General features: G+C 34.2%; 1 protein-coding gene across 1 annotated transcript; it reads left to right on the plus strand.

Annotated features, from left to right (window-relative positions):
* The first annotated feature begins 2385 nt into the window (after nt 1-2385).
* On the plus strand, nt 2386-3003 carry LOC148945034 (uncharacterized). The gene has a single exon (XM_089098929.1). It carries the CDS (start codon nt 2386-2388, stop codon nt 3001-3003), a length of 618 nt encoding a protein of 205 aa, XP_088955055.1.
* Nucleotides 3004-18517: the final 15514 nt, after the last annotated feature.

Consider the following 18517-nt stretch of genomic DNA (forward strand, 5'->3'; position numbering starts at 1 on the left):
TGTGGTTATGCTTTCAACTAGCTAGCGCTAGTTATCATCTAGAAGCTTCGAAAGTACCATATCCAACCAGGGTTGTCACCCCTTGTAAAATTTTACTAGATCTTGTAAAAAGTATATCCACCTTGTAAATCAAGTAAAATGGGGGTCAGATCTAGTAAAATCGAACAAATCTAGTAAGTTTTTGCCAAAATCTAGTAAATTTCATCCTCTCATCTAAAAACATTTTGTTGGGAAAACGTACCGGAGGCAGTTGACTGTTATCTTATTGTTCCTATGACATTTATTCTGTGGTCCCAAAGCACGACAAACTGCTCAAGTTGTTTGGCGTGAAATTCGACACTTATGAAATCTTTTTTTTAATCAAGATCTTGACTTATTGGATCCAAATTTTTCATTTTATAATTAGGCGATTAGTCATAAAAGGTATATTGAGCAACGGCTTCATGTTTGCACGCTGAATACCTGTTGAATGTTTTTGGCGCGATACTTTTGTGCTTATCCTTTTCTTAAGTCTCCTCTAGGCTAGTTGTATTTCCATGTAATGCTCCCTTTCAGGGATGGGTCTACATGCTGAAATATTTCCCGGTAAGGTATTTTGAAGTACCTACCTCCATTCCTCCCTCTAGAGGGTCCTAACCTTTGATGACCTTTGAAAATCTGTGAGTTATGGAAGTGAAACCTTGCAAAATAGGCCCTAGATCTTCTGCTTAAATGAATTACAGCAAAATTGTTTTCAGCTTCACAACTTTGCTCAATCCCGATTTATAAGGTTTTAAAGCTTTGCAAATACATTTTATAAAATTTGAAAATAAAACGTTGATATGGCTTAAAATTCTACTCAAATAACTAAAATTGCATTTTCAGAGCTAAATCCAGAGAAAAAGAAACTGATTACTGAAAATTAAGGTACAACATTGTTTTGTCAAAATTTCAATGGGTATGCACCTGCCACGTGGGCAAATTTCAGGACCCTCTAGATAGAGAAGGAGTGGGGGTAAGTACTTCAAAATACCTTCCTGGACATACTTTAGCCTGTAGACCCAACCTTGAAAGTTTCATTTTCCTACCCTAACCCCTTTCCAAGACAGCCAAAAGTAGTTAAAGTAGAATTTTAACAAATTCAATCCTCTATCCAAATATAACCATCATTTCTGGTTGAAATTAATTCCAGAAATTTTAAAAAGTCTGGAGTTTCAAGATTTTCAGATAGAAAACCCTATTTTCACTTTAGTTTTTGGCTTACTTTGAGTTCAGGGTCTAGGCCACCACACCTATAACCCTGCAGCCCACCCTTGAATCCCTTTGTACCCCTTAAAAGCTTGATTTATAGAATCTAGAGGATGAGTTCCCAGTGGAAATGATTGCTATATTTGGATACAGCATTAAACTCTGAGTCAAACGGTATGATTATTTCCTTAATATCTCATTATCATCCTATATTTGAAATTAACCAAAAACAACTCATTTCTCAATCTATGTTATTCAGTAACATGTACTGTAAAGTTGCAGAAATGCTCCCCAGTAGATACAGGATATGAACAACTCATTTTTTATTGTCTATTCTGGTTCTATCAGGCACCCTACACCATAGGTATAGCTAATCTTGCTCATCAGCACGATTATCAAAACAACTCCACTTGTCAGCCAGTAGCGAACATTAGACAGCTTCCTACCCACATTGAACAAGCAGAAAACGCGTGCCAATCAGCAAAATTCGTACCATATAGGTTCTGCAAAAAGGTCCGGTCCTGAAGACAGAATAGAGATTACTAACGCTGAGACAGACAATGATGCCCCAAAAGATACTGGGCTGGACTGTGTTCAAGAATCAATAGAAATTTTGGAAAGCAGTGTTTTACAGGAATCCTACATCTGCATCTACATCTGCATCTACATCAATTGCATCTACATCTGCCACAATCGATATGGCTGAGGACTCAGAGACTCGTGTGAAGTCTGTTGGTCACAAGTCTAGGAAGATGCACTATGCGCAGAAGTTTTGACCAAAGTGGTTGACTGATTCAGTGCTGAAACCTTTCCTTATTCAATCGCCAGACGGAAGCAAAAAGGCCTATTGCAGATATTGTCAGCGAAAACTGACTGAAAGTTTGACTGTCATGAAGAATCACGCGACTAGTGAGCTTCATAAGAAGAACGTAAAGGCAGCAGCATTGGGACAACTGACAGTTGAGAGAGCAGTTGGAAACGAGAAAAGGCAGGAAAAAGCTCAAAAAAAAAAAAAAAGAACAGTGATAGGATGGTGTCAGCTGTTGAATTACGCCTTGCAGCATGGGTTGCAGCTGAAGATATTCCTTTGGCAAAAATTGATACTCTCGTTCCCGTTTTGAAAAAGTCTTTTGGGGATTCAGCTACAGCCATGTTGAAATGAAGCGAACTAAATTGACTGGCATTATTAAAAATGTTATAGGATTTCATGGCGAGGACACTTTAGCATATGTTCTTCAGAAGAACTTCTTTTCAATAATCGCTAACAAAAGCACAGACAGATCAGCTACAAAGTCCCTAGTTGTTATTGTGGAGTATGTAGACAGTGAGAATAGCGTGAGGGTAGGATTCCTGGCATTACTAAAGGTGGAGGACGCAACTCCAAGTGGGCAAGAGAATCTTCTGAGAAGGTACTTTAAGAAAGTTGACGTTCCATTAGAAAATATGATTGGGCTTGGTCTTGCTAATGCGTCGGTCAATATGGGGCGCGAAAACGGCCTTGCAGCCCAGCTGCTGCGTGAAAATCCGCAGCTGTTTGTCCTTGGTTGCACTTGTCACACTGCTGCATTGTGTGCTTCGGCTGCAGCGAAGCACTTACCTGCTGAAGTCGAAACTTTCGTGAAGGAATTCATCAACTTCATAAGCGCAAGCCCTAAGAGACAGTTGGAACTGAAGGTTTTCCAGGAGTTTTGTGAAATTGCCAACCACAGACTTCTGCAGATTAGCGGCACACACTGGTTATCGCTTGAAGCTGGAATTAACAGATTACTTGAATAGTGGCCAGCCTTGCATTTGTATCTGTCAGACTTGTCCCTAACATCGTCGGATAGCTCTACAAGGGATAAAGCAAAAAAGCTGCTAAGTGCAATGGATATGGGCGTGAATAAGGCCTACTTGTACTTCCTCTCGTATATACTGGCCAAGATCAACAAGTTCAACCTTGAGTTCCAGTCACGCGGAACAAGGATTCATTGTCTTTTGAGACACACCCGCGAGCTTTACTTGTCTACTCTGCAGTGTTTCCTTCGTCCTGAGAAGCTCAAAGGTAACTTTACTTCCCTGAATGTGAGCAGTCCTGAAAACTTTTTGAAGCTTGAAAATGTTAAACCTGGGATGAATACCGAGTTGCACCTTCAAAGCCTGTCAGTGGAAGATCGACGTCACTGGGGGCAATCTATTCAAAAAGCCTGCCTTGCTTATCTTATTGAACTTGCTTATCCAGATCCGTACTAGTATAAGACTGGATGACCTTGTTCTTACATCTTTAGAACTTCTGGATCCACTGAAAGCTATGAGCAACGAAACTATGTCCCTTTCCCCTCTTCTACAGAGGTTTAAACATGTTGCTGTTAGAGACTGCAGAACGGAAGGGGAGAGAATGAAGATGCTGGAGGACCTTAATAGTGAGTACGAGGAAATTCAAATCCGAAGTGAATTTATTTCAGAAATAGTATCAGAATCAGATTTAGAGTGCCCTCCTACATTCTGGAAGATGCTTACCAAACTGAAAGATGGTAACGGGAAAGCCATGTTCCGAGTGCTCCCCAAGTTTATGTTGACCCTCTGTGCTTCGCCCAATGCTTCAGCCGGTGCAGAGCGGCAGTTTTTCAGTTTAAATATTATCAAGACGACTGGGCGAAACCAATTAAATATCGACACAGTTGGAGCTCTCATCTCACGCACTCCAAGCAACTCTGCCTCAGAGACACAAGATGTGATTCGGAGTGGGAGATTCCACCTGTTCTGATTGATAGATGCAGAAAATGGAAGATGAACGCGAACGAACCCGGTCCCTGGGAAACAGAAGAAGATGCAGGACCGGCTTTTAAGCTTTGAAAAAGTCGAATTTGGTCTTTTAAATCGGACTTTATTATTATTTGTTTTTTACTTTGAATTTCATTTTTCGTGGTCGTTTTTTTTTTTTTTTTGTGTTTTTTGTGTACTTAAAATTTTTTTGAAGCCTAGTTATAAGTATATGCTGAAACTAAAAACTTTCAGAAAAGTTCGTTAAACTATGGAGTAAGGCCGAGCCTGTCGAAAATTAGGAGGCTGGAAGAAACTGTTTGGACCTAATGAATAACTAGGAACACATTTCCTACATATTTGAAGGCAAATAAGCAGAATGGCCAAAAGAAATCATATTAAGATGTTGCACAAGCAGAAAAAAAAATACACACTAGCTACTTTTTAGTCTTGTTTTCATTTTGATAACAAAAGTATTTATTGGCTTTTTCACGCCAATGCGCGTGTCGCGGCGAAAGCCGCGACACGCTCAAGTTTTTGGCAACATCTAGTAAAACGGGAGCAAATCTAGTAAATTTCTTCGCCCAAAACTAGTAAAAACAAACTGGTCAGAGTGACAACGCTGTATCCAACCAGAAGCGGAAAAGAAGAATCACTTTAGTTAAGCATCAGCCAGCATTTAAAGAAGAAAGAAGTTTGGATTCATTGAATTATCTGTATTAATTAAGTGGTCTCACCTCTATTGCCATGCGTAGAGACATTCTACTTGCCCGCTACTTTACAAAAATTGAAGGTAACAGTTCCCATAGATTACATGACTGGCTAAGAAACCCTGGAGCTTTTAGGGGCCTTGCACAGGAATTTGCAACCACCCAAATGACCTACCCCATACCTTCATCTTCTTTATTTCAAATTTACCCCCGGATACCTTCCTGGGCTAACCTCTACCCAGAAGTGAACCTTTTGTTTGCGCCAGCTATTAAAACAGACCTTTCCCTTGCCTATGTAAAATCATTATTTCATGAATTTGAGTCTCAGAGATATATCCACCACCTCCCAATTTTGTGGATGGGTCAAAAACAGATTCCAGGACTGCTTGTGGAGTCCACGTCCCATCTTTAGGTATAGCAGCTGCTGAAAGGCTCCAAAATGATGTATCATGACAGCTGAAATAGCTGCCATCAACATTGCATTGGAAACCATTATAAAGATGCCAAACCCTCCAAGAAACACCCTTCTTATAATTTATTCAGACTCAAAATCAGCCCTTGCCTCAATATCACCAGAGCATTCAGATTACCCAGACAATGATACCTCCACCACTCTTGTACTATTGAACCAACTACTTAAACAAGGTATATCCACAAAATTCCAGTACATCCCAAGTCACATGGGTATAAAAGGGAACCACAAGGCAGATGAAATAGCTAAATCTGCCCTTCAGCTTGAAATAATTTCTGGAAGACCTATCCCAGTAAGAGATGTAAACCATTGGCGCCTAAAAATTTACCTAGCAAACCAATGTCCACCAAACCTTTCTCCATTTACATCCCGGAAATACTCATAGATGTACCACAGAATACGATCAAATGCTACTGGCCTTAACAGCCAAACTTATCTCTATCAAAACACAACCAGTTCAACAGTAATGAGCCCTCTTTGCCGCCTATGTCAAACCTATGATGAGACCATCAACCATGTTCTTTTTGGTTGCCCTGTGGCAACTCTCAACCATAAAAAAGAATGGCTAACTTTATCTGCTATACTCAAGCGCCTCAACCCCCTAATATTGACCAACTAACACAAAGGAGACACTCTTCAACTGATGATGCTGAATTGTTCAAAGCTGCCTTTAACTGCCTAAATATAGGTGGTTTCATCAATGATGTATAAAGCCTATTATTGAATAATAAAAGTCTAATCTCTATATTTGATTTCCCAGGACACCCCTGACATAATCATACAATACGAAAAAGGTTAAATTGATTCATCCGAAGCCTATAATTGAAGAAGAAGAAGAATTAATCGTAAGTTTGTTATATCCTTTTTTTGTATTTGTATGATTATGCTGCCATTATACTTCTTGGGATATTAGCTTACTACATCATCGAGTTGTCTTTTTGGAAACCTAGAATATTTAATTTTCTTCACCTTTGTGAATTAATGATGTCCATTCATTTCTTAGATATCTCTGCTTATCATCATTTTTGTTTTGGTAAAGATGTGTTTAGCATCACTTTAGTTTTGGTAAGTAAGGTGGTAAAGTTCTACCAAATCATATTTTTGAGTTAGGACAAAAGTGAAAACACCATTCAATGCCTTTTTTTATGCTGATTACAAATATAATAATCATTTCTATTGGAAATGAATTTCAGCCCCCCCTATATATACCAATTCAGGGTTTGGTTGGGTTAGGTATATATAGGGGGGGGGGCTGAAATTCATTTCCGATAGAAATGATTATTATATTTGTAATCAGCATAAAAAGGCAGTAAATTTCTACCAAATCATATTATTGAGTTAGGAATATAGTGAATACACCATTCAATGCCTTTTTTTTATGCTGACTACAAATATAATAAGCATTTCTATCAGAAATGAATTTCAGCTCCCCCTCCTATATATGCCTATTCAGGGTTAGGTTAGGTTGGGTTTGCTTAGGTTAGGTATAGCCTATATAGGGGGGGGGGGCTAAAATTCATTTCTGATAGAAATGCTTAGGCTATTATATTTGTAATCAGCATAAAAAGGCATTGAATGGTGTATTCACTTTATTCCTAACTCAATAATATGATTTGGTAGATATTTACTGGACATCCACTATACAGCTAAATGAAAATAGTACAGTCTATATATAAAGAAAAAAACCTTAGCCAAGCATTATATATAGAAAATAATTGTCTAGCCAACTAGGTGACTAATAAAAACAACTGTGTATACCTATACAATCTTTAAATTAGCCAACTGGTTGGCTATTAGATCTCACCTGTAGGATATATACATTGCAGCCTTAATTAGCCACAACTTTGCTCAATCCTACAATATACACACAATATTTTAAAGACACACAAATACATTTTCTAAATTTTGAAAAAAAATCGCTACCATGTCTTAAATTCTCCTCAAATAACATTAAATGCTTCAAAGCAAGGTTTTAACAATAGGTTACAAAAATTTAATAAATTTTGAAAAAAAAACATTCAAAAGGCTTAGAATCAAAATTAATTAACCTGAAGTCTATTTTAATAACTAAAGCATAAAATGATAAATGAAAATTAACACTTTGCTATTTCTGAACTGAGCTGAGGAACTGAATATCCTATATACCATTTGAAATTAGATATGGTTGGAATTCATTATATAGTGCTAAGTTGAAATGGTACTTTAGTAAGATGTTTGTGTGGGCACACACAAAATTTGAAAAATTGGCTAGTTACCCGAAAACCTATGATAAATGAAATTTTTTCAGAATATGTGACTGAGTTGAGGCATCAGATATGTAATATTTTAAACATAAAGTTGGCTTTAAAGGGTAGTTTTCCTGTCATTTCAAGAAAATTAACGGTCCTATGTCAATTTTAAATTCTTTGTCAAACTTCTTCAGACCATAGATGGGTGTGCCTTTTTTGCCTCTTATTAAAGGAAGTCTAACAGTCTTATGTCAATTTCGAACTCCTGGTCAACATACCTGAGACTAGAAACGCAAGCATGTATTTCCAAATACTAACCAACGACTATGTGTCCAATAAGAGTCATGTTTACTTTTACAATTTACCCATGCCCCAGACATTTGAATATTTGCCCCTCAATTACTTTGAATATCTGTCTTGGCTTTTCTCTGTCAATTAGCTCTACAATTTTCTCTACAATTAGGCATTTCTTACACCTACTGTAAAATACTTGATAACTTCAATTGGAAGTTAGCATGTTACCTATGCTAAACTGTTGTTTTAGAAAAATATTAATAGATAGGCTTGTCATGTAGGCAAATTTCAAGGCCCGGGAGAGGGGGATCGAGTGAACTTGTATACCGTCCCAGGACATACTTTAGTCTGTATACCCATACCTGAACGTTTCATTTTCGTATTCATACCCCTGTCCAGAATAGCCAATAGTAGACAAAGTAGAATTTTACCAGCTTGAAGATATTTGATGTTGCAGGAATGGGTAAATTTCTAGGTGACACTATAATTTAGCTAGGATGAAAGTGAAAACATTATTTGATGCCTTTTTTTATGCTCTTTCATAATTCATTAGTTGCTTCTGTCACAATTTGCATCTTGAGCCCTTCAAGGGGCCCCAAAGGTATTTTATTTTTTTAACCACACAAAGTACTTGTCAACATTAGTAAAGTCACTGAAAAGTGGTTAGAAACATATCTTTAGTTTATAAATAAGTCGTTAAGGAGTAATATAATACAAAAATACTTATTTATTTATTCTTAAACTTCATATCTTAATTATTATTAAAATCAATTATAACTTGATTAAATTTTTTATATTCAATTTGAAAAAATTAAACTTTATTTTGGAAATTGAAAATTGGGCTTTCAAAAATAATGTTCTAACAGTTATATTGGAGGGGGTGGGGCTGGCCCGGGGCCAGGTTCGATCTAATTTGAACTGAGCCATGTAGTCGAGTAAGGATGAAAGTGAACACATCAATTGATGCTTTTTTTATTATCTTCTTTAGTTAAGATAAATTAACTTTAGAGCCCTATAAGTGTTCAAGTTGCAATTTTCAACAAAATAAATTATCGAATTAGGAAAGAGAATGAAAAAAACAACAAATAATGCTTTCATCCTATTGAAATAATAGCGCAGACTAGAAATTTGCCCATAATTGCAGCAGGAGCTACCACTACTGTTGGATACAATACTTGTTGGATTTGCCAACAAGTATTCCCCATGTATTTCAAAGCATATCAACTTGAGTTCTGACTTGTGTCAAAACAGGTAATTTTTTGTTCTGTTGAATTTTTTAGTGAAATTGATACAGTTTATGACGATTAGAGTTGTGTAATGGAAGTTTCTCATAAAACTTCAAAACTTTTAGTCAAACTGTTAGACGTGTAGATGTTTTTCCTGTATATTGAAACCCTTTTCAAATAAGGCCTTCTGGAGTAGAAAGTTTTTTTTTGCTAAATTTGTCTAATCATCAGTACCTTTATCCTGCCTACTGTCACTCCTCCCCCCTTCAGAGGGCTGTGATATTTGATTACCATTAAAAATTTAAGTTTTATGAATGTGAAACCTTATAAAACTGATCTTCTGCTTAAATGAAGTATTGTAAATCTTTTTTCAGCTTCACAGCTTTGCTTAATGTCAATTTATGAGCTTTAAAAAATTTAAAAATATGTCACACAAATTTAGAAAACACAACTATATATTTATTAAAATTTTACTCAAAATAATTGAAATTGTATTTTCAGACCTAAAACCATAGACAAAAACACGGATATCTTAAAATTAATATAAATTATTATTTTATCAACACTTTGATATACAATTTCTAGGATTTGCAAATCAGTAAAGGTTTAACAAAGAATATTTGCAGTAATTGAATCATTAATGAAAGTATAATTTTCCTAAAATAACACCTTAACCAGGTGGTGAAAAGTAGCTAAATTGGAATTTTACTGCAGAAAGCTGTTAGACCAATATTTTCAAGAAGACAAAAATTGATTAGACTCTGGAAGCAAAACCAGAATGCTTGTTGAAAGTGATTTTGGCTGCTTGTTTTTGCTTTTAGATTCAAATTCATTGTTTCATGATCATAGTAAAACATGCCCTTTTCAATCTGTTTTGTCACATTTTTATCTGCTTATTGAAGAAATTAACATTTCGAAAGTCTTTGAATATTTTAATTGTGACCAATTATTAAATTAATATTTTGTTTTTTATGTGCAGCTAATTTAAACCATGAAATGGTATGAGTACTTAAAAATGAAAGGTACTTGAAACAAATTTGGGTAATATAATAGCGCATTAGGGGGGGGGGGGGGGAGGGGGTACAGTACAGTGGGCCCCTATGCAAAATATTTTAGCTACAATTATTCTGCATGGTATGAAGTAAGAATTGGTTTTAGACTTCACACTGTCAAAATAATTTACCCCCAACCCCCTAATGTGCTAGTATATAGCCCAAACCATAAATTTTTCATCTATTCTGTCATTTCTTTGTTTTGTCTCTTGCTAATCTGAAAGAAAATGGTGGAAAGTCTCTCAATGCATGAACAACTTCCGCAGTGGTGGGTTTATAATACAAGTACAAAATAAAATTCGTATACATCATAATAAAAGCTAGACTATATAAATAGAGTGCAACATTGGAAAAATGGTAAATTTAGAAAAAAAATTTGCTTTTTGGTGTTGTTTGAAACTAGCATGAACAATTGTCACTATCCTGTATTATAAGCCAGCTTTGCATTTTTATGTTTTTGAAACTAGTCATTTTTGAAATAAATAAATATCTTGTTTAGAAAAAAATAGATATTTTTTCTATTAAATATACTAAAAAAGACTTGTTTATAAAAAGATGTTCCCACATATAACAGTATTTAATAAAAATGGACTATGTTTTTTGGGCTCTATTTGGGATCATTGTAGGACTTGTATTAATAAGGTCGCAAATGGTACTTTTCTATGATTTAGAGGTTTTCTGAAGGACAGTTATAAATATATAATGGTAAAAATCCTTTTAAATTTTTACATTTTAATGATAAATATTCCAAGTCTCCAAATTCCCCCCTCTTCACCTCTGGTAAAACTTCTTTATAAATCTTCGATGCAATTGAAAAACCAATGCTTGGTGGATTTACCAAGTTAAGATGTTGAATCTACATTGATTTATTATGATAGTATGTAATACATGTTTTAGTAAATAACTCGTCTAGTTTCTCCACTTTTAAGCATTTACATTAAATTGTATTGTCCGGCAAAAGAAGGATTAAATCCTGTATACTTGCTGCTTTGTGATGATTATAATAATGGGATGTTTGAATGGCATCCCACCCAGTTTGCCACAGCTTTGATGACTATTCCCCATCAATGGCTCTTTTTAAGGCAACATTACAGCTTCTGTGTAGTGTCAGCTTCTTTGGGGGTAGTGGACAGCCTCTTTGGTGAGCAAATTCCACAAAATCACTATTCTGTGGAATTAGGAAAGAAGCTCTTGTGTAGTCTATTTGCCGCTCTCTTCTCATATAGTTTCCAAGTGTGCCCCTTAGCTCTGGCCAAGTTTAAATGGCTACTATAATAGGGATTTAGAATTTATGAGACTCTGCATCATAATGATATCACCCCTTTTACATCTATAGACAAGAGTGGGGAATTTCAGTCTCTTCAGACAGGATAAATAGTTTAAATATTTGTATCTGTCAATTGCTTTTGTAGCCCATCTCTGAAGCGATTGTAACTTCTGCTGGTCACCTTTGTTGAGGGGGCTACCAACACCCATGTCAAACTCCAAATTAAGCCTGGTCAATGCTAGTTGACCTACTAGTGATTGGTCTTTTTATAAAGCCAGGAGTTTGGACTGCTTTAGCTACAGCTGTCTGTTTGTATATAGTGAATTTTGATTTTTTATCAACTCAGACCACAAAGTCTCCCTCAAATTCAGACACGAATCTAGTATGTCTTGATTTGTCCATATTTAACACATGATAAGGCCATTTCTCATTTTTTTTTCCAAAGCAGATTATATGAAATTTGTTTTATTTGAATTATATCCTCCAGAGTGGTGCTCACTGCATAAATCATTCTCCATAAGGATATTTTTGGGTTTAACAACATGTCAAATGAGTTTGGAGTAATCAGCATAAAAACTTATTTGATTTTTGATTGTGGTTGGTGCATCATTTATATAAATGTTAAAAAGTGTTGTTCCCAAGATGGCTCCCTGGGGCACTTCACTTAGTACATTCACTTCTTTTGAAAAGAACACCTGTCCATTATCTTCAAATATTTTTACCCTTTGTTTTCTCCCAGAAAGAGACTGAAGCACCTACTCTATGATTTAATTATGTGTAATTTAGTGTCAATTCACAAAATTTTTGTTCAGGGAGATTTTCTTTCAATGAAAGTACAAAGCAAAGATATTATTCCATTGAAATTACGACAAAATGCATAGTCAAAATCTAGGCTGGAGTGGAGGAACTTAGGTATTAACCGAAATATTCAAATCATCCTCAGACAATATTTAAATTATGTGAAGAACATTCTTTTTAATCATCCTGGCTCTATAATTTTATTTAAATTAATCAGTAGATTGTTTGACAATCTTTATTGAATTTTATACTCTTATAATCATTAATCCCATCAACAAGCCTTTTGTTAAACTAATTTTGAAAACATTTGAGTTAAAATAAGGTTTGTAGCTAATCTTCAGGCATCTTCCTGAGTCCTAGTATAGGCTTCAAATTTGATTGAGAAGTGTTGCTTTTTCAGGTTAGCAAAAGACAATATTCTTTAATTTTACAATTAAAATTTGAGTTCTTGTCTATTATACTTCATACAGCCAAGACCTGAAGTTATTAATAATAATAATAATATATAAATAGGCCACAATAAAACAAATAGGCCACAGGGCCTCTAAACTGCCATCCACGGAAAAGCACTTAGAAAATAGAGTAAAAAAGGCCTCTGAATTCTTGGCAAGCAGAGAGATGGCTCAACACAGACAGAAATCCTACTATGACTGGCATGCTCGAGCACATCCTGAACTCAAAGGAGGTGACCAGGTCTTCTTCAGAAAACAGCCAGAAGAGCTACGGACAAGCAGGGGAAATAATTAAAGAGGCAGATGAGCCTAGATCGTACTACCTATCAACTAAAGATGGTACAATCCTTTGTTGCAACTGAAGACACTTAATCAAAGCAGCCTCTCCACTCACACCTGATGATAGACCTGAGAGTTCTCTTATGTTACTGCTAATGAAATTTTTCAAAATATGGCGAAAATATAATACTTTTGCATCAAAATTATGAATGCTACAAAAGGGAAGTATGGAAAGCCGGCTGTCCAGAATACATTATATTAAATGCATTACATATCATGACCTAAGCAACTACCAACTCTTTATATTAAATGTTTATTCGAAATATATTTACAGTGCAGCTTTTCACCGAGCCTAAATTAAATGTTTCCGAATATAGGCAGCTAAACTATTTTTTATTCTTCGATCTTTCATATGGAAATTCATGAGTGTCTTGTGGATAATTAATTAGTGCAAAATTCTATTCAAAATAAAAATAAAACATTGCGAATTTGAACCTTCATAGCCTTATTTTGTAGGAACAGGAAGGAAAGAGAAACACCCTATTTCTGAGTTTTCATTCGCGAAGGAGCTGAACCAGGTACAAAATAAGTTCCTGGGCCCTAGTTTAGAATTTAATTCTGATTGTATCTAAAGTATCACTTTTCTAATACACCAAAATTCCTGAGCTTTTGATAGTTCTGGTTAATATTGTTAATGCTAGGTGAGTGGAAACCTTGACATTAAACTCCTTTAAGCTGTTTACAAATATCATATGGTATATGCATTATTCCAACAAAATTAAAGGCCCTAAAAAAATAAAAGAAAATTTTCAGATAGTTGTGAATAAATGGACAAAATGCCAATTTAAAAGTTTATCACAGTGAATACAGAAAAATGTGTAGCTTTTGTTGATAAAATATAAAACTTGAGTGCCATTTCGAATTGTTGTTGATAATATGGCATGTTTTATAAGTGGCATTAACTTATTTCAGATATAATGTTATGGAGTTTTCTGGAATTCCAAATGAGAGTGAATTTATCCCCATTCCCTACACTTCTGTTAAAAATGGTAAGTTAACCTATTAAATTTTGGAATCAAAATAAAATTAGAGCTGCTTTACTTTAGTAAATATTTTCTCTTTGTTTCTCTTGCTTATAAGGTTCTCCCCAGTAAAAATAACAAAAAGAAAGAACTAAGACAGTAAAAGCTTGGATCTAGTCTTTAAGAGTTGGCAATTAAAGGGCTATTTTGAAAAACAAAATTCTTTTTGTTTGTTTTTGTTTGTTTCCTGTTAAAAGATATTTGTTTGTTTCCTGTTATTGTCTTTTGGTGATTTGTAAAAAAATAAAAAAAAGGATAAGGAAAATGTACTATGCTGGTGACAGAAGAGGTGACATCAAGCAATCTTCTTCTTTTTCAGTTCCCACCGAGCATACTTCTTGGTGGCTAATCCATAATCGATTGGTTGTTAGCTTTTGGCAGTTAATAGTGTCTTGTTGTCTTTGTCTTGCCATGTGTTATATTTAATAAGTCCCTGTCAAAAAGTGCATAATTCAATAATGTTTTTGTGACTTTTCAAAATTTTGACAATTTTCTCACTGTAGATACTAAGACAAGTCCTGGATTTGTTAGTTTTTTAAATTTCTTTACATATATCTTAAATAGGTGGGGTTAAAAAAAAATTTTTTTTTGATTTATTAGGTGGTTTTTCCAATATAATTTAAAAAGCTAATACTTCAACTCTATTCAAGTATTAAATATTATAACAGTACTGTTTTTTTTGTTTTTTTTTTCAGAGTGGGTATTTTTTTTATGTTTTGTATTATATGTGGTATATATGTGGTATATTCTATTTTTTATTTTAATTTAAATACTTTAATAAATTTTATTTTAAATAAAATTTTAACAACTGGTATTTGTTCTTAATTTTAATTAATAATTTTACTTTGGTTTAAACGTAAGCACTATTGAATATGGTGATAGTTTAAAAAGAAATAGTCTGATTCTTATTTTTTTGTGTACTAAAATTTTGAGCTTGTATATAGGATATACCTTATTCAAATTTAGAGTCTTCTATACTAGAATATACTTTGGAGGGGGGTGGGTAAGAATTTGAAAAATGATTAGTAGAATGGGAGATTGTAGGTAAGTTCTTCCATTAGAATTAGAATAAAAAATGTTTTGGTTATCAGCTATAATATTTGAATATTTCTCTCACAGAAGAAGTGGGGTATCTATTTTCTTTCCTGTACGTGTAGATGTTATCAAAAATTAAACTGACAAACCAAAGAATAGAATCTGAAAGGAAATGAATTAAATATGAAAAAAATGAAATTGCTAGTACAGTTTATTTGCATGACACTAAAAAAACTGGTATTAGCAGGATACTAAGAGGAAAAAGGAACATTGCCTCTAAGGGTTTTTTTTACCCTAGATAATTAGCCAACTGATTAGCCTCTTAACCGCATAGCCTCTGGAAGAATTTTAGGATTCCTTTTTTTTCAACTCTAAATACTGAGAGTTGGTGTGTCTGTTTGCAAAAGATAGTCTAATTTCTGTTCTTTAAAGGATATCATTCACTATCATTGGATAATACCTTGAAAAAGGGGAATCAGTAGGGCTTGTTTTGTTGGCTTTTCTGTTGAAAATCTTTAATTTATCTTTTACTTAAGGTTTCTTGCAGAAGTTGAAGAGGCTTTACAAAGTGACCATAAAGAGCTTTTTGACTATCCACCACGTCTATTGTCTCCTAAAAGGGAAGATACTCTGGCGGGTAGTTTTTGATGTTTTTCAGGACCATATAAAATTGAAACTGACACTGAGTAACTGGGCTCCACATGTTGTGACAGTAAAGGTAAAGTTACAGCGTATTGTTTTTTTATAATTAATTATTATTGTTTATGTTTTTTGGGAAAAACTCTAACAAATTGTAATGTTCAATTAATTCATCACCTTAAGATTTAAACTGTCATAGCTAAAAGGTGGTGAAAAAAAATAACTTTAAATCACGTAATGTATTTTGGACAACAATTTGTTGCATCCTTGACTTTGAACAATTCTGAATAAAAAGATTGCTAAAGTTGTTCAAAGAGTTGTAGTAGTAAATAATAAGTATAGTTTTCTTAATACTTTGTGCACTCAGATGATTGTCTTTCTTTTCTCTCACTAATTGGTCATCTCTATTGTTGTAAATCCAGCTTACAATATTTCATTATTATTGTTACTAAATGTTCGTAGTGAGATTCAGTTTGACTTCTGAATTTTGGGAAACTCAACATAGCAATTTAAGTGTTATACACAAAACAATTCAGTTAATTTTAAATATTCCCATAAAATGGGCCTCTATTTTTAAAAGGAAAGAGGTACTAATTATGTAAATCAGCGCTATATTATTCTTTTATCAAACCCTTAAAGGGACTGTGCTGTCGTAATTAGAAAATCACATAAACAACTATAGCAAAAACCAGTTGACACAAAAGTCAACTAAACAAAAGTTTAAATGGAGAAATTTTCATGATATATACTCAGTTTCAAAAGAATGTCCTTGATTAATATGAGGTATTCTTACAGGAAGAGGATTTTCTCTATGAAAAAGTGAAGATTATTTTTCTGTTGTGTGCAAAACAGCGTTATTAGTAAAAAAAAAGGTACAAAAATATAAAACTACTTCAAGTAATGACATGCACTTGAGCTTTGAGATTTTTCTTATCTTATTATTTGTAGTAGAAAAAAAAAGATTTTGTAGGTATTATATTATATAAAATGAAGGGACATGGAACTTTTTCTACAGACTTCTAAGCTACTTCTCTTTCAACACATTAATGACAGAGGGATAATGGGGTGGTACAGACCACGAAAGGATGGCATTCTCCAGGTATTGGCACCAAGAGAAGAAAGTGAAAGGGTCAGGTTACTTCTGAAATATACATACCATATAAATTTTTCACTGAGCATAAGTAATATTTTCCAAATACAGGCACCTGAACTATTTTTTCTCTGAGATCTTTATTATCAAAACTCTTGAGTGTGTTCTGGATAATTAACAAGTATCAACTTTTTTTCAAAATACAAATTTGCGGATTCTAACCTTCATTGCCTAATCAAACATTTAATGGTAACAAACTAAGTAAGGAGCAACTAGCTAAATAGTATCGAAAACTCTAAAAACTGAATTTTGATACTAATAGACCAACCAAAGAAACAGATTTTAATAATGATTTTAGATATATAAGTTTCAAAAAGTTTAGTCCTAACCTTCAAAAGTTACGCGCCTGAGAAAATTTGCCTGATTTTTCAAAAAGGGTTTCAAGCTCCTATCTGCAACAATAAGGAATTTTATATTTTTTGCTAGAAGAAAGATCACATTCGCGTGTTTATTTATTTTTTTTTCCCAGGGGTGATAATAACTACTCCGTGGTCCTAGAATATTTTTGGAGGGCTCATCTGAACGTAAAATAAAAGTTCTAGTGCCCTTTTTATGTGACCAAAATATGGAGGGCAACTAGGCCCCCTCCCACGCTTCATTTTTCCCCAAAGTCACCCGATCAAAATTCTGAGATAGCCATTTTATTCAGCATGGTCGAAAATATAACTATGTCTTTTAGGATGACTGAATCCCCCAAAGTCCTCCGGGGAAGGGCTGAAAGTTATGAACTTTACCCATTGTTTACATATAGTGGGCCTGTTGGTTATTTGGAAGTTTACAGACGTTTTCAAGGGGGATTTTTTCTGGTTTTAGGGGGGGTCGCGGGTTATGTGGGAGGATCTTTCCATGGGGGAAGGGACATTGCTATGACGGGGGTGCTGGATTTCCCAGCAGTATTTAAAAAAACGATCAGAAATTAAATAAAAAAAGTTTTTCAACTGAAAGTAAGGAGCAACATCAAAACTTAAAACGAAAAGAAATTATTACGTATATGATTGAGTTCGCCCCCACGTAAATACCACGCTATTTAAACTAAAGATTTTTTAGTAATTTCATAAGAGTTATTTATTATAATTAATAACCTTTGTGATAAAGGGGTCATTTTTGAAGAATTGGAAAAATATTTGAACTTTAGCGTAAAGAGCGAGGTATTGACTAGGGGGCGAACCCCCTAATATACGTATTAAAAATATGTGAGTATAGATGTTCGTTGCATAAGTTAATTCGTAAGTTGCGCATATTTATTACTAATAAAAACGACCGTAAATAAAATTAAACAACTTTCGAGAAAGTCATTTAACCGAATAAAAGTAAAATTAATATGCAAATTTCTTTTTAATCATTCATGTACAGTTAGCCAAAATAAAAAACTGCATTAATGCAAAAACGTTCAAAAATTAAATAAAAAAAACAAGTTTTTTTTAACTGAAAGTAAGGAGCGACATCAAAAATTAAAACGAACAGAAATTATTCAGTATATGTAAGGGGCTTTCCCCTCCTCAACGCCTCGCTCTTTACGCTAATGTTTTTAACTGTTATAAAAAATAGAGTTGTGAGAAAGAGTCAAACTTTAGCGTAAAGAGTGAGGCTCTGTATGGCAGTGACAAAGGTATATTTGAAAATAATAGCGTTTTAAAATTATTGTGAAAAGGAAAATTCTTCAATTCACGCATCGCCCAACCCACCTAAAGTACTCATCTTCCATTATCCCACACACTTCAATGAAATATTGATTTACTACATGCCATATTGATCCCTTAGAATTTCAAAAGAGAAGTAAGATACCAGTTACGGCCAAGTCCGCTGATAGAGAATTGATCTCCAAAACTGCGGTCCCACATGATCAGAGTTGCACATCTTGATC

Source organism: Artemia sp. Qi Xiang Cuo, chromosome 13 (assembly GCF_049724085.1).
Source record: "Artemia sp. Qi Xiang Cuo chromosome 13, ASM4972408v1, whole genome shotgun sequence".
Taxonomy (NCBI): domain Eukaryota; kingdom Metazoa; phylum Arthropoda; class Branchiopoda; order Anostraca; family Artemiidae; genus Artemia; species Artemia sp. Qi Xiang Cuo.